General features: G+C 37.0%; 1 protein-coding gene across 1 annotated transcript in view; it reads right to left on the minus strand.

Moving 5' to 3' along the window:
* The window catches only part of LOC109831096, a 29412-nt gene extending 12806 nt beyond the window's left edge, over positions 1–16606 (minus strand). Inside the window, exon 1 of the mRNA XM_020398437.1 lies at positions 15685–16606. Within this exon, the coding sequence (XP_020254026.1) occupies positions 15685–16606 (922 nt within the window). The remainder of the gene's footprint in view (positions 1–15684) is intronic.

The following is a 16856-nucleotide window of genomic DNA, read 5'->3' on the forward strand; positions in this document are numbered from 1 at the left end:
CATTGACAGGTAAGATACTTAGCTACATACTTTGAAATCTTCCTACGCATAACACTCCATCCAAAGGTGTCTCTTTAGGTCCTTGTACATCTTAGGGGTCACTGGATGTACTATGAACTGAGTACGATGTGCTTCATTTAGCAACTCCCTCTTAAGCTCTGCACTGGTTGGCATAACTAGTCTATCCTTCATTCGTAGACTTTCATCTGCTCTAACGGCCCAATCAGTCTTAGGCGCTTTGGAAATTTCCTCCTTCTGGATTTGAATTCAATAGTTTTCTAACTGAGTTCTGACAACTCTGTCACTCCAAGATGGCTGCACTGTCACAGCTCCCAAAAATGCACTGGTTCCTCCAATCTCGGGTCTAAAATCAAACTGGCTAAGAGTGATAAGATCCCGATGCAATGAACATCTCAAAGCTGAAATCTGATGTCTACGCTTCCTGCTTAATGCATCTGCTACGACGTTCGCCTTCCCCGGATGATACTGGATCACGAACTCGTAGTCCTTAATAAACTCAATCCATCTCCTCTGTCTCTGGTTGAGTTCCTTCTGGGAAAAGAGATACTTCAGACTCTGGTGGTCTGTGAATAACTCAAACTGCACTCCATATAGGTAGTGCCTCCAAGACTTCAGTGCAAATACCACTGCTGCCAACTCAAAATCATGAGTGGGATAGTTCTGCTCATGCACCCTCAACTGCCGTGAGATATAAGCTACTATCCTCTGATAGTTCTGCTCATGCACCCTCAACTGCCGTGAGATATAAGCTACTATCCTCTGAGTCTGCATCAATACGTCTCCCAAGCCTGCCAACGATGCATCTGTATATACGACGAATGTCCTGTCACTGCTCGGAATAGTCAAAACCGGCGCTGTAGTCAACTTAGTCTTCAAAATATCAAAGGCCTTCTGGCACTCCATGCTCCATATGAACTGTACACCCTTCTTCGTAAGGTGCGTAATAGGCATCGCAATCTTCGAGAAGTCCTGAATGAACTTCCTATAATATCCAGCAAATCCCAAAAAGCTGTGAATCTCTGTCACCGTCTTCGGTGGCTCCCAATCAAGAACTGCCGTAACCTTAGCCGGATCCACCGCTATACCCTCTCGACTGATAACATGGCTAAGAAATCTGACTTCTGAAAGCCAAAACTCACACTTGCTGAACTTAGAATACAGCTGATGCTCCTGAAGAGTCTTCAATGCTATTCGTAGATGCTCCTCATGATCCGCCTCCGATCTCAAGTAAATGAGAATATCATCGATGAAAACGATCACAAACTGATCTAAGAAGGGATGGAACACCCGGTTCATCAAGTCCATTAATACCACGGGTGCATTGGTTAACCCAAATGGCATGACCAAGAACTCGAAAGAACCATATCGAGTAAGAAAAGCGGTCTTGGGAATATCAATCTCCCTAACCCACAACTGATGATAGCCAGAACGAAGATCAATCTTCGAAAAGTACTGCGCTCCCTGCAACTGGTCAAACAAGTCATCAATCCTAGGTAGTGGGTACCTATTCCGGATAGTGACCTTGTTCAACTCTCTATAATCTATGCATAATCTCATACTACCGTCCTTCTTCTTCACGAAGAGGACCGGCGCGCCCCACGGAATGACTCCGACGAATAAAACCCTGAGCTAATAACTCGTCCAACTGGGTCTGAAGCTCCCTCATCTCAGCTGGCGCCATGCGAGGTGGCTACAATCATCTCGGACCCGTCGGACGCTCGCAACTTGACTATCTTCGCGAATCAGTCAATACTAACATGGTAGGAAGATAACCAATCCATACCAAGGATGACATCGAACTCGGACATATGAAACACTATCAAATCGACTATGAACTCCGACTCGTCTAAACTGACGGTACACCTCCTACAAACGCTCTCCAGAAGCGATACCTCTCCTAAAGGGGTGAAACAGATAAAAGGGGTGTCTAGAGGCTGAGCTACAAGCTGGAGTCTAGCCATAAATGCATGCGATATGAAGGAATGCGACGATTCCGAATCGAAAAGAATACGGGTGGAAAAAGGGATTCACAAAGAACGTACCCTCCAAAACTGCTCCATTAGCTCCATGATCATGCGGGACTACTGCATATACTCTGCCGGTGGCTAAAGACTGCTCTGTCACTGGTGCTGGAGAATATGGGACAATCTGCCTCTGGGAAACCTCCTGAACTGCTAGAACCTGCCCTTCAGTCTTCCGTTGCTGCTGAGTTGGACCATTTCCCTTCTGAGCTCTTGTTGGTGCACTGCGGCACTCTAATGCCTTGTGTCTGACCTTACGACAGTTAAAACAAGATCCCCAGAACTTGTGCTGCTGACTTGCTCTCTGATTCTGTTGAGATCCCTTCTTATGAGGGCTCTGCTGATGCTGTTGGGATCCAATCAAGGGTCTCTTGTTCTTGCCCTTGTCTCCGGCGTGCCCTCTCTTAGCACTCCCTTCCTCGTCCTTCTGGAACTTAGCTGTCCCATTTTCTTGAGAAATGGCGGTTTGAGCTACTGGTGGTGGTGGTGTAATGTGATTCGCCACAAGCTCCTCGATTGCTGCTATCCTAGCGACTAGGGGAGCCATAAGATCTACCAGGTACTGGGGAGCCTGCTGCGGCTCAGGTGGATTTTGTTGTGGTTCAGCCTGTCCAGATCTCTGAGTACGTGACATATCATATTCTGACATCTCTGCTCAAAAGAAAATAATGGTTTATGAGTCAAAATAGACCTCTATAAATAGCGTATCACAATACAATTTTCACAACACATAGTATTTGCACAAATACTTTAAACTTATACAAAAATAGTTGTCATAAAAAAAAATTCTCAAATTTTGAGATATACGCATATATCGCCCTCACTCATACTAGGAAATCCTTACGGACTCTATACATGAATCCTAGGAAACTCTATCCTAGCTCCACGACTCGACACAGGATGATCCTAATGATACTGGAACTAGAGCTCTGATACAAACTGTGACGCCCCTGGGTTCACACAAGGCTGCAGTCTAAGATGAAACCAAGAATGTTAAACCTGCCATGCACCACACCGTGCAATAACATGTTTCACCATCACAATTAACATCTATCTAGTAGAGTCAACAACTGGTGTAGGTACAAAATAGGTAAAAGATAATACAAGATATACTAATGGAATGATAACAGTCACATAAATATCTCATCATCCCACATACAGAAATACATAGCCAAGATCTGAGTAGATAAACTGGAATACTCAACAAGTCTCAAATACAAATATCTGACGAAAAGGAAATAAGGCACACAGCCTTTACAACTTCTAGAACAAGACTCTCAAATGTCTAAATAAAAATCTACTGTGGAACTCCAAAAGAAAATATAACTAAAGAGACGGCTGAAGCTAAAATGCATCGCCATCAGTCTACGACTCTCCGGGCTCCTGGCTCGTTACCTGAAAGGGGGAGGGACAACGAGCGTCAAAGCGCTAGCGAGTAACATCACAACCAACCCCAAGGGAACAGGGCTTGTTGTATAAGAAAAATACAGTTAATATATAAGAGATCAAAAATCATTGATCTTACTAAAGAGGGTTTTAGTATTTAGAAATTTACAACACGAGCATAGGTACGTCGAGCGAAATAATCCAAACAAGGAAACCCTCATGTATATACCTTACATCTCAAATTGTAAACTCCTAAATACCAAACCCAAGGTTCTAGTGCAGTAATAATAATAAAAGAAATACGACGAACACCAGAGCATGAAAACAGTGTTGTGACATAGCCCACATGAGTATCATGTTATTACTTACATGAATATCATATCGAGATTTACATAAGTGTTATGACATAAACTCACATGAGTGACATGTCAGAAAACGATTAAGTGTCCAAAACATAGACTATATAAATTAAACGTCCAACTCATGGACTGAATATAACCGTTGTCCAACGCATGGACCGGATGTGACCGTTGTCCAACGCATGGACCGGATGGTAATGTATATCCAACACGAGGATTAAATAGCAATGCATGTCCAACACGAGGACTAAGTGGGAAGGGTGTCCAACACGAGGACTAAAAGGTAATGCTTGTCCAACACGAGGACTGTGGATTTTAGTCCAACGCGAGGACTGTGAAATGGTGAACATATCACTGGGATACATAGTGAAATCTACCTATATCAATTCACAGTCAAAACAGTGTATATATCCATAATTGGTACCCTCAGGTCTTCTATCATGCCTGGGTACATAGTAAGACCAAATACCAATGTCAGATAGTCCAGGAAATCACTCTAACCTGAACAAATATTCAAAAATGTACAAAATAAGGAAAATACAACAGAGAGTACTGCGGTCGACCGATCCGGTCGACCGAACTCTGGCACGAGCCTGGCGGTCGACCGCTAGGCATCTCGGTCGACCGAGTCGACCGGATAAATATCGTGGTCGACCGAACAAATGTCGCGGTCGACCGAACAAACTTGGCGGTCGACCGAAGCCCTAAAACGAGCTCAGCGGTCGACCGCTCCGGTCGACCGCCAAGCGGACAGAAACCCATATCTGAGTTTCTGTCAGCTTGAAACCTGAAATAAAATTTTTGTTAAACAAAATCTAACTTGTAGAGGTGTCATGAATAAGTAAAATCGCGAAAATAAATCTTAAAACTTTGCCACCAAGATTCCATAAATGTATAAACATGATTTACTCATTGTTAATAATAAAAACAGGGTTTTTACTCCTTTCCTAGGTATTTTCAGATCTAGATCTGTTAACAGAAAACGTTAGTGAGTTTTTAAAACAGATAAAATCCCAAATCCATATTCTATGCCACAATACTCTATTAGCTATTTTAAAATACGAATTTGGCTCCATAAAAACCAATAAAAACTCAGTTCTTGGCATGAAAACGAAAGGGGTGGGGGTTGAGCGAGAAATTACTCGCCTTGGGTGTGGATGAACTCCCAAAAACAAGTGAGAATGATCCTCCTTCGCTGAACACCGATGGATCTCGCGTCGACTCCTCCAAAATCCTCCAAGAACGGATCTAGGGTTTGGGAGAGAAGAGGGGGGGCTGCTAGGGTTTGTAAAACAGAAGAAAAGAGGTGATTTTCGTGATATAACATGTATATATATAGCAGCAAACCCGAAACCCGAAACCCGAACCCGAAACTGGAAATTCAGTAGGAACATTCTCTTCAGTATTTTGGCTATAACTTTCTCATACGACCTAGGAATAAGGTGATCTAAGATTTGTTGGAAAGATCTTGAAGAGAGTGTGTTTGTGTTTTGCTTAGCGTATTCTTATTCATCTTTATTGTTCATATTCATATCTTGCAAGATCAAATTAATCAATATAATTTTAATTGGCTTTTAATTGGGATTAGATTAGCATAAGACCCTAATCACCCCCCCCCCTCTAGGGTCTAACAATTGGTATCAGAGCTTGGTGCTCTTTGATTTAAGGACTAACCGCCTTGAGTTAAAGATCCAAGTTATCTTACTAGTGCTAATCTAATTTTGATTATTGTGCCTCTTGCATTTCATCTCTATGGATATGAATGATTCATCTTGCTTAGGATATGCTATTAATATTGCTCCTCGTTTGGATATTTTTCCCTATGCTCAATGGCGTATTAGATTTAAACTTTTCGTTCAATCTAATCAATTTGATCTATGGAAAATTATTGAGGATGCTTATGTTGTTCCTATTTTGGAAAAATCAAAATGGTGTGACAATGACAAAAGATTGTTTAACATGAATAAGCTTTTGTTAGAATATTTGATTAACGCTTTTCACTCATTGTTTTCTAACAAATTTGCTAATTTTGATAGTGCTCACGCTTTATGGAAATTTATTGAAGCACATGAAGGGAAATTGGAGGCTATTCAACAAGCGTTGGAAAATCACGCTTTGAGTTCTAAAGAAGTCTCATCTCTATGTACAATACCATTAGGTGATAACCCTAGTGAGGTATGCGATAACGATGATATTATTACTTTTGATGAACTTGCTCTTGAGTTTGAAAAGTTACACAATTGCTATATTGATGTAAAGAGTAAGTATGTTAATATGAAATCCACTCATGAAACACTAGCTACTAAGTTTAATTTTATTGCAAATGAAAATATAATTCTTAAAGAATGCAATGAAAATTTGAAAATTGAAAATGCTAGTTTGCTTCATGAAAAACGTGATGCTATGTTAGAAGTAGATAAGTTAAAATCTATGATGAGTAATCTTGTTTATCCTACTTCTAGTAGCAATGCTTGTATGCACAATGATGAGTTGAATCAAATGAGAAAACGAATATCTACCTTAGATTCAACACTAAACACTTGTATTGCTAATAATAAAAAGCTTATGGACTTATGTGCAAAGTTCAATATTAATTCTTCTAAGAAACCTATTCACTATGCACATGTCTATGACAAAATTCACAAATGTTCTATTTGCGGTCTTAAAGGCCATTTAGCTTAATTTTGTCATAATGCACCAAAAATTAACAAGCCTATTAATGATTGTGCATCCCATCAAGCTTCTTCATCTCATACACATGTACACACACATAGTGTAAATCATAAACATGCTTATGTGTACAAATGTGATTATTGTGGTCGAAATTCTCGGTTGCAAAATAATTACAAAGAAAAATCTATTTTTGCAAATAAACCACGTGCATTCCATTTCGGTCAACGTAAACCATTCAAACCTCTACATTGCACAAATTACAATCGTATGGGTCATGTTTATAATTTTTGCTTTGATTATATCGGTGCACAAAATACGCCCAAGCGGGTTCATAACCCTGGGGCCTCGGATTTAAATGATAGGGGTCATGTCCCAAATTTTAGTGGTACCAAAATGATTTGGGTGCCAACGACCGCAAAAGAATTTTTCAGATTCAATTTTATTTCTTATCGGGTTTCGGTTTCAATTGTCAAATTTTTTCTACACCCGATTTCATCACCACCGTTGATTTCATTTCACATCAGATCCAGGCCGTCGATTTCCTCTCTTCTCTTGATCCGACCCTTCTTCTTCCCCATTCGATATTTTTTCCCAAAAAATTCAGTTTTCTCCTCGTGGTCGCCCGTAACTGCCTTCGTTCGACCGTGAATCATCTCTTCTTCGATCTCCTTTGGAATTTGCTGGGTAATCTCTCTCTCATCTGTCAATTTTGTTTCCATTCTCTTTTAGGGCTTTGCTATCTATTCGAGGGTTTTAAATTTCTGTCAAATTCCATTCAAACCCTAGTTGATCACTCTGTCACCATGCCCCCTAAGAAGAGATCTAGACCCGACATTGGCCACTCATCATCTTCTGCTGCCTCTCATTATGAGGATTTTTTACTTTCCAAACCCCTAGTTAAGAAATATAGGGAGCTTTGTAAGTTAAAAATCCTACCTACTAGATATATCAAATTTGATCAATTAGCCTTGTATGAAACTCATACGATTCTTCATAATGTTGGGTTGGCTAGACTGTTAAATGTGAAACGTAAAGTTCCTTATTATCCTTTTCTGGTTTATCTGTTTTATACCAACTTATCTGTGTCATTCTCTGCTGATGGTCTTCAGACCATTAGTACATCTGTTAAAAATGTTGCTATTTCTTTTTCTGCCAACGAACTTGCGGGGATTCTTAAAATCCCGACAGGTGATGTTGAGCTTATGTCTATTAAGCATTATGATCCAGCTGTGAACAACCTCTTGTTTAAACCCGGTTGCACTTATCCGATGAATAATAATTCTCTTAATCCTAATGCCAAACTTATTGCTAGAATTATTGCTCAAAATCTTATTCCTAAAACTAGTAGTTTTGATCATTTTGCTCCTGACAAGATCAATGCTGTATATGCCATTTTTGCCAAAATAAAAGTAGATTGGGCAAATATTTTTCTCAAAAACATGGCATCTAAGCATTTCAAATTTCTACCCTTTGGCTCTTTCATCACCCTTATCCTTCAACATTTCGGTGTTGATCTCACACATGAACCCAAAGTTGAACCAAAGAAGGACTTTTTTGATAGAGTCTCTCTCTTCTCTCTCTCTCTCTCTCTCTCTCTCTCTCTCTCTCTCTCTCTCTCTCTCTCTCTCTCTCTCTCTCGTATGCAGCTGTCAGACTCTTTATTTGATCCTACTGTTCCATCATCTTCCCGTTCTCAATCTAGAGCTTCCTCTTCCACTTCTGATATCTGTGCCCGTTTGGATCGCCTTGAGACTCAGGTCTTAACTATCCAGAGGGATGTCAGGACTATTCTATCCTACCAGCGTCAGTCTCTCGGGATTCTGGATCCCTCTTCCAGTTCTGAGTCTGGTTCTGAGGAGGGCTCTGCTGATGGCTCTGATGGTGGATCTGCATCTAGCTCTGGCCATGCTTCTGATGGTGACGGTGATGGTGATGATAGATTATGCTGTGTAGGATCAGAAATAGATACAATTGAACCCCCTCTAGTGTTCAAGTGTATCTATTTCAGATCCTACATTTGGTATCAGAGCAAGGTGAAAGATGGCATCATCAAATACATCATAATTCAAGGAAGGTCACTCTACAAATCGTCCTCCAATGTTCGATGGTTTGAACTATAACTATTGGAAGTGCCGAATGAAGATTTACCTTCAATCAATTGGCTACGAACTTTGGAATGTCGTGGAAACGAAATATGAAAAGCCAACCACTCCTTTCACGGAATGGACTACATCTCAAAGGAACAATGCAAACTTGGATACTAAAGCAATGAATGCCTTATTTTGTGCACTTGACAAGAATGAGTTCAATAGGGTGTCAACGGCCACATCTGCATACGATATTTGGCATACACTTGAGGTAACTCATGAAGGTACAAATAAAGTTAAAGAATCTAAAATTTCTGTTCTTGTGCACAGATTTGAATTATTCAAGATGAAGGAAAATGAGACTATAGGAGAAATGTTCACAAGATTCACCGACATCACAAATTCTCTCATTGGTCTTGGAAAAACATATACACAAGTGGAGATGGTAAGAAAGATACTTCGATCACTTACTCCATAATGGAAAAAGAAAGTTACCACTATTGAAGAAGCCAATGATTTATCAACTCTTACGGTTGAAAATCTTATTGGTAATCTTATGGCATATGAAGTTCAAATTGAAGATAGAAAGAATGATGAAGAATCAAAGAACAAGAAAGTTCTTGCATTCAATACTACTTCCGATAAAGAAGATTCAGATGATGATGATGAAGAAATGGGCATGTTTGCACGAAAATTTCGGAAATTTATAAAACGAGGTAATTTTAAATCTAAGAGTTCAATTTCAAATAACCCTCTTTGTTTTAAGTGTAATAAACCAGGGCATATGAAGAAAGATTGTCCAATGTTGAAGAATAAGCAAAAATCAAGTTATTTCAACAACTTCAACAACATTCAAAATAACAAGAAAAGTAAAGCAATAGCAGTCACTTGGGATGATAGTGATGAGTCATCTTCAGATGAAGAAATTGAAGAAAAAAAAGTGCTCACATGTGTTTTATGGCACAAGATGAAGTAAGTGACAATAAAGATGTTTAAATGTAAGCAAATTTAATAAAGGAAAAGAAAATCTTAATAATATTCTTTCTTTTCAAAGAGAATCACAAAAGACAAAAGGATTAGGTTTTCAAATTAATAAAAACAAATCAAAGAATACAATTTTTGTAAAACCTTCTTGTGATTTGCATGATTATAAATATGAAAATTTGTATAAAAAGAAATCAAAATTCTTTTCTATTTGGGTTCCAAAAGAATTATCTTCTTTTAATAAGAATTTTTATATTTCTGATTTTATTAAAAATATTTGTTTATCATCTAATTATTTAAGTAAATCAAACTCTTCATGGGTTTGGTTTCCTAAAGGCTAATTTAAAGGACCCAACATAGTATGGGTACCAAAATGTAAATGTTTATTTTTTCAGGTACCCAAGAAAGATAGGTGGATTTTAGATAGTGGTTGCTCTAAACATATGACTGGAAATATTCAATTGTTGTCATCTTTTCAAAACAAGGATGGAGGTACCGTTACTTTTGGAGATAACAACAAAGGAAAAGTCATCGGTATTGGTTCCGTAGGTAATCCAAACAAACCTATCATTGATAATGTTTTATTAGTTAATGGTCTTAAACATAATTTACTAAGTATTAGTCAACTTTGTGATAAAGGTTATAAAATTGTTTTTGAAAAAGAATCATGCTTAATTTATGATATTGATTTAATAACTATTATTTTTAAAGGCCATAGAAAGAATAACATATATGTTTTATCTATGAAAAATATTTCAAATGAACATTGTCTTATTGCATCATCTAATGATTCTATTTTATGGCATAAACGTTTTGGACATGTTAACTTTAAACATATGTCTAAGATTTCTAAAAATGATTCAGTAAATGGTTTACCTAAGATGTCTTTTAAAAATAATTTTTGTGATGCATGTCAACAAGGAAAAATGCACAAATCTTCTTTCAAATCTAAAAATGTAATATCTACAAATAGACCATTAGAATTAATTCATATAGATCTTTTTGGTCCATCTAGAGTAGCATCTTTAAATGGAAGTAGATATGCATTTGTTCTTGTTGATGATTATTCTAGATTCACATGGGTAATTTTTCTTAAACATAAAAATGATGCTTTTAATGAGTTTTCTATATTTTGCAAAAGAATTCAAAATCAAAAATCTACTTCTATTATCTCTATACGTAGTGATCATAGAGGTAAATTTGAAAATGAATTATTTACAAATTTTTGTGATAAACATGGTATATCACATACTTTTTCTTTTCCTCGTGCTGCTCCACAAAATGGAGTTGTAGAAAGAAAAAATAGAACTTTACAAGAATGTGCTAGAACCATGTTGTGTGATAGTAATTTACCTAAATATTTTTGGGCAGAAGCTATATCAACAGCTTGTTATGTATTACATAGAGTTTTATTAAGACCTATTTTAAAGAAAACTTCTTATGAATTATTTTATAACAAAATTCCTAAAGTATCTTACTTTAAAGTTTTTGGTTGTAAATGTTTTATCTTAAACACAAAGGATAACTTAGATAAATTTGATTCTAAATCCGATGAAGGAATTTTTGTTGGATATTCTAATCATAGTAAAGCATATAGAATATATAACAAAAGAACATTAGTTATTGAAGAATCTTTACATGTTTCTTTTGATGAAAATTTTTCAAAAACACCTATTATATTAAATAATGATGATGATGTAATTGATACTATACATGATACTCCTATGATAGATATTACAAAAGATGATAATCTACAAAATGACTTACCTAAAGATTTTGTAGATGTTAAAAATCATCCACATGATTTAATTATTAGAAATATTTCTGATAAAGTAACTACTAGATCTCATTTTAATTTGATTGCTCATAATGCTTTTATTTCAACTATTGAACCTAAAAATATAAAAGAAGCACTTCTTGATGATTCATGGATAATTGCTATGCAAGATGAACTTAATCAATTTACTAGAAATAATGTTTGGGATCTTATATCTAGACCTCAAAATAAATCCATTATTGGAACAAAATGGATTTTTAGAAACAAATTAGATGAATTTGGTCAAGTTGTTAGAATCAAAGCTTATGGGTATGTAAGTCTCTGTAATTTTTCTGAACAAATAACCTATTTATAGCCCTTGAAAAGAAAATTTTTTTGAACTTTAAAAACGTTTAAAAACGGCTATAAACTGTCAGATATTCAAACTTTGAAAACTGGAAAAACTGTATCTGTAGTCTACTACTGTTGACATTAGTCGACTACACTGAGTTCAAACAGACTCTGTGTTTTCGAAAAATTTTCTCAGTAGTCGACTACATAGCCCATTAGTCGACTACACTGTATTTTGACAGAAACTGATAAAATGAAATTTGAGTTCAGTAGTCGACTACTGTTGACATTAGTCGACTACACTGTAAAATAATAGAAACTTATGTTTCTGTCAAACACCTGAGTAGTCGACTATAATCTATTGTAGTCGACTATACTGTAAATTGACAAAAACATGTATTTGAGTTTTATACATGAGTAGTCGACTACTATTCTAATTAGTCGACTACTAAGAGTAAAAATTCTGCTATAAAGAGTTTTTATAATCAAGTTTTAACTATAATTCTAATGGTTAACATAGGGGATTTCTATAGTTAACCAACACACTAAGCCTGTGTTAGTGTGTTCTAAAATTGTGTGTGTGCGTGTGTGTGATCAAGGCTTGTACAATTATTCTAAGTAAAGAAAATATAAACTATATTATCTCTTTTGTTCTTCATTTTCTTTACTTCAAAATGCCTTGAAATCAACTTGCACTTGTACATATTCTGATATTGAAATCTGCATATAAAAGTTAGTGCACACACTGTATAAATTGTTATCATCAAAACACTATCATGGAGATATGATATTCAACATGCTGCTTATTGGAGTTTATTGGTTTTTGTGCTTATGATGATGTTTATGTCTTTGTGAAACAATATTAGACACTTACGCTTTTATTCTATGTTTTATTTTGAGTTGTAATAACTCTATGTTTGTGTGGAAAACAATGTGTTTTTGTGAAACAATTTGTGTATGGTTTGTAGTTTTGTGGAACAAATTATGTTTGTGGAAACTATGTAGTAATTGGTGTTTAAGTGATGTTTTGTGATTCATTTGGTCCATATATTGTTTATGGTTGTATTTAGATGGATATGGTTGCTTAGCTCCTATGTATGAATATGATCTTCATATATCATCTATGCAAATTGACAGGGGGAGCTTTAGCTAAAATTTGTTTATTATCTGTGCTTATATACAGGGGGAGCATTGCTCCTATTTTTATTTTTTCCCTTTTTGATGTTGTCAAAGGGGGAGAAAATCTAGTATGTGGTTTTGGTTTATTCATGTATGGTTTATTCATGTTGTATACATGATTGGTTTATAAGTTGTTTATCAGTATATATTTCATATTCATGTATAAATTGTTTGCCATCATCAAAAAGGGAGAGATTGTTGACCCTATAGTTTTGATGATGATTTGTCAAACAATTTATCGCTAATATATTCTCTAGTTTTGTGTTTATGTTTCTCTTTACAGGTATTTCAACACACAACAATCAAGCGTTAAAGATTCAAGTTCATATGCGTGGAATTACCTAGGTATAAGTTTAGCTTACTTACATATATTGTATATTTAAATTTAAGCTCAATATATGTACACTTAACACGATTTTTGACGTTTTCTACCAAATAAATGATTTTTCATCAAACATCGTTATAATATCTTTTATCTCATGTTTACAACTCTTTCATACTCTATTATATATATACATAATACATGCATGAGATATATTTACGTATTTATGAGTCATATCAAATTTTTTATATTCGTAAAATATAGGTTTTACGAACACTTTTTAAAAACAGTGTGTTTTTTGCAAACAAAAATTATTTTTCCAAAAATTCCTTTTCTAACATGTTTATTTTATCATTTAGAAACTTTTCTCAAAGTTTAATTATTTTTGAAATTGATATGCTATTTTTAAAGATTTTTCAAAATTAGCCAAAAACAGGTTTCTCGGTCTGTATCAGATTGCGGTCGACCGCCACGGTCGACCGCCATGAACTTCTTTTTAAGTCTGGTCTTTTTATGCCCGCGGTCGACCGTGATCCTTCCAGAGAGTTTCGCGGTCGACCGCCGCGGTCGACCGCCAGCCTTAAAACCCTATTCTCAGGATTTTTATGCTTCGCAGTCGACCGCGCGAATTCCACGGTCGACCGCCGATTTAATCATTGGTTTTTAACGGTTATTTTCACAACGGCTCTCTGGGGGCTTTTTAGTCTTTTCAAGTTGGTTTTTGGCTGATATTTGAGAGGGTATAAATACCCCATTGCTGCTCTCTTTTATGAATCCAAGTTTTGTGTTTAACAATATATTAAGATTGTTTAAAAGAGCTGTTTAAGCTGATTTCATCAGTCTGTTTCAAAAAAAGTTTTTCTACAACAAGAAGTGGCTTTCAAATCCTATTGGGATCATCATCTACTGTTCTTCTTGTTTGAGAAGTTTTCTAAACTCTTATATAGCTTACTATTCCATTTTCATTTCATTAGCTATATTTATTAAGTTGTATTATTTTTCATTCACTGTTATCACACACACATATTGAGCTTAATATCTTCATATCATAAAGTGTGGGTTGTGAGGTGTGATTTAGTGAGTGTGAGCTTCATTTGCGTTCTTATTTGTTATTGAGAACAAATCATTGTATTTATCTTTTATTATGAGTATCACTTGTAATACACTTGTACACCGAGAGAAGTATGAGGCGAGAGACGGGGTTGAATCCAATAGGAGTGGCATCGGTTGACGAACCTAGGGAGAGGTTGCATCCGAGCACTTGAGGAGGAGGACACGGGCTATGTTCCTACACTTAGTGTGTAAAGTGTGATTGCATAGTGTTTGGTGTGTGAGAGTTTTCGGTGAACTTGTAAATGCTGGGCATCATTCAGAGTCCTACTGGCGTAGTAGATCATATGCGGTTTTTCATCAAACTGTTGTCCTAAAACAATACTAATCGCAGAATCGGATGCATCACACATCAGTTCGAATGGTAAGGTCCAGTCCGGTGCATGAATGATAGGAGCTGTGGTTAGCTCCTTTTTCAGATATTCAAAATCTTTGAGGCAGTCGGGAGAGAAGACAAATGATGTATCCTTAGCTACGAGATTGGTCAAGGGTCTAGCAATTTTACTGAAATCCTTAATGAAACGTCGGTAAAAACCATCATGACCAAGAAATGATCTGACATCTTTGGCTGTTTTGGGAGGAGTGAGATTGGAAATGAGATATACCTTAGCTTTGTCCACTTTAATTCCCCTATTAGAAACTATATGTCCTAAGACAATGCCTTGTTTGACCATGAAATGACATTTCTCCCAATTGAGAGTCAGATTTTTCTCCCTACACCATTCTAGGACCAGTTTAAGATGATGCAAACATTAGGAAAATGTGTCACCAAAGATGGAAAAGTCGTCCATAAAAATTTCGAGAAATCGCTCTACCATGTCGGAAAAAATACTGATCATGCAACGTTGGAATGTGGCCGGTGCGTTACACAGGCCAAAAGGCATGCGTCGGAATGCTAATGTTCCATACGGGCAAGTGAAGGTGGTTTTCTCCTGATCTTCTAGAGCGATAGGGATTTGATTGTAACCTGAATATCCATCCAGGAAACAATAGAACTCGTGTCCTGCTAAACGCTCTAACATTTGGTCAATGAAAGGAAGAGGGAAGTGATCTTTCCGAGTGGCTAAGTTAAGTTTTCTGTAGTCAATACAGACTCGCCATCCGGTTTGGATTCGAGTGGGAATCAGCTCATTAGCCTCATTTTGGATCACGGTGATCCCAGATTTCTTTGGAACAACTTGGACCAGACTCACCCATGAACTATCAGAAATGGGATAAATGATCTCATGATCGAGACATTTCAGAATGTCTTTCCTAACGGCTTCTTTCATCACTAGGTTTAACCTACGTCGAGGATCTCTAGTAGGTTTGGCGTCATCTATCAAATGGATTCGGTGTTGAACAATGGTTGGACTAATCCCTTTGATATCAGCCATGGTCCATCCAATGGCTTTCCTATTCTCTCTTAAAACATCTAAGAGAGCTTCCTTTTGACCGGTAGTCAAATCAGAAGAAATGATAACTGGTAAAGACTCGTTCTCCCCTAAGTAGGCATACTCTAGATTTTCGGGTAGAGGTTTGAGCTCTAACTTAGGGGGTTCCTCCACAGATGGGCGAAGCTGGACTCGGGGTTCTATCTCTAAAGGTTCTCGTTGCCAGCCAACAGCAAAAACATGATTGACCAGCGGTTCTATCTCTAGTTCGTCATCAGAAAGCTCCTCAATCATTAAATCAGATGCATTTGAATCAGACTCACACTCTCCCTCTTGTTGTTCACTGGATATTCCTTGAATAAAATTCACTTCCATGGGTTTATCAAATGGATCACTAGGCTGCCTTCCTAGGTTGAAGATATTGAGGTCAATAGTCATATTCCCAAAAGATAGTTTCATCTGACCGGTTCTACAATCTATCAAAGCATTTGATGTTGCTAAGAACGGTCTTCCTAGAATGACGGGGATTTGACTTTTGAGATTGGAAATGGGCTGCGTTTCCAAGACAATAAAATCAACAGGGAAAATGAACTCTCCAACTTTGATCAGAACATCCTCTACCTCTCCTTTGGGAATTTTTACAGATCTATCAGCTAACTGTAGAGTGCATCTTGTCGGTTTAAGTTCTCCTACACCTAGCTGTTGATAGACTGAATAAGGAAGGAGGTTGACGCTGGCTCCCAAGTCTAGAAGTGCTTTATCAATGTGAGTGTTACCTATGATGCATGGAATTGTGAGACAACCAGGGTCCTTATATTTTAACGGCATTGGTTTCGAAAAAATTTCACTGAGGTTGGCAGCTAAGAAGACTTTCTTGGGGACATTGGTGGTTCTTTTCTTAGTGCATAAGTCCTTCAAGAACTTTGCATAAGAGAGAATTTGTTCGATTGCATCTAGGAGCTGGATGGGATGAACTGGATCCATTGTCTTTAGGGTTTGCAACAGGTTGACTTAGGAATTTTCCTTTTTTTCTCTCACTCGCGGTAGTGGCTAGTTACCCAAGTTGGGTTTCTAACCGGACTATGGCTTGAGTGTTCGAGTTGAGCACTTGGCCGGTTGTTTGCATAAAGGAATTTAGAGTGGTGGATGACTAGGTCAACATGTTGGTAGTTTGTGTAGAAGCTTTGATCATAGCTTCTAAACCCTTTTCTAAGACACTTAAACGTTTGTCATG

The sequence above is a fragment of the Asparagus officinalis genome, chromosome 2 (genome assembly GCF_001876935.1).
Source record: "Asparagus officinalis chromosome 2, Aspof.V1, whole genome shotgun sequence".
NCBI classification, from domain to species: Eukaryota; Viridiplantae; Streptophyta; class Magnoliopsida; order Asparagales; family Asparagaceae; genus Asparagus; species Asparagus officinalis.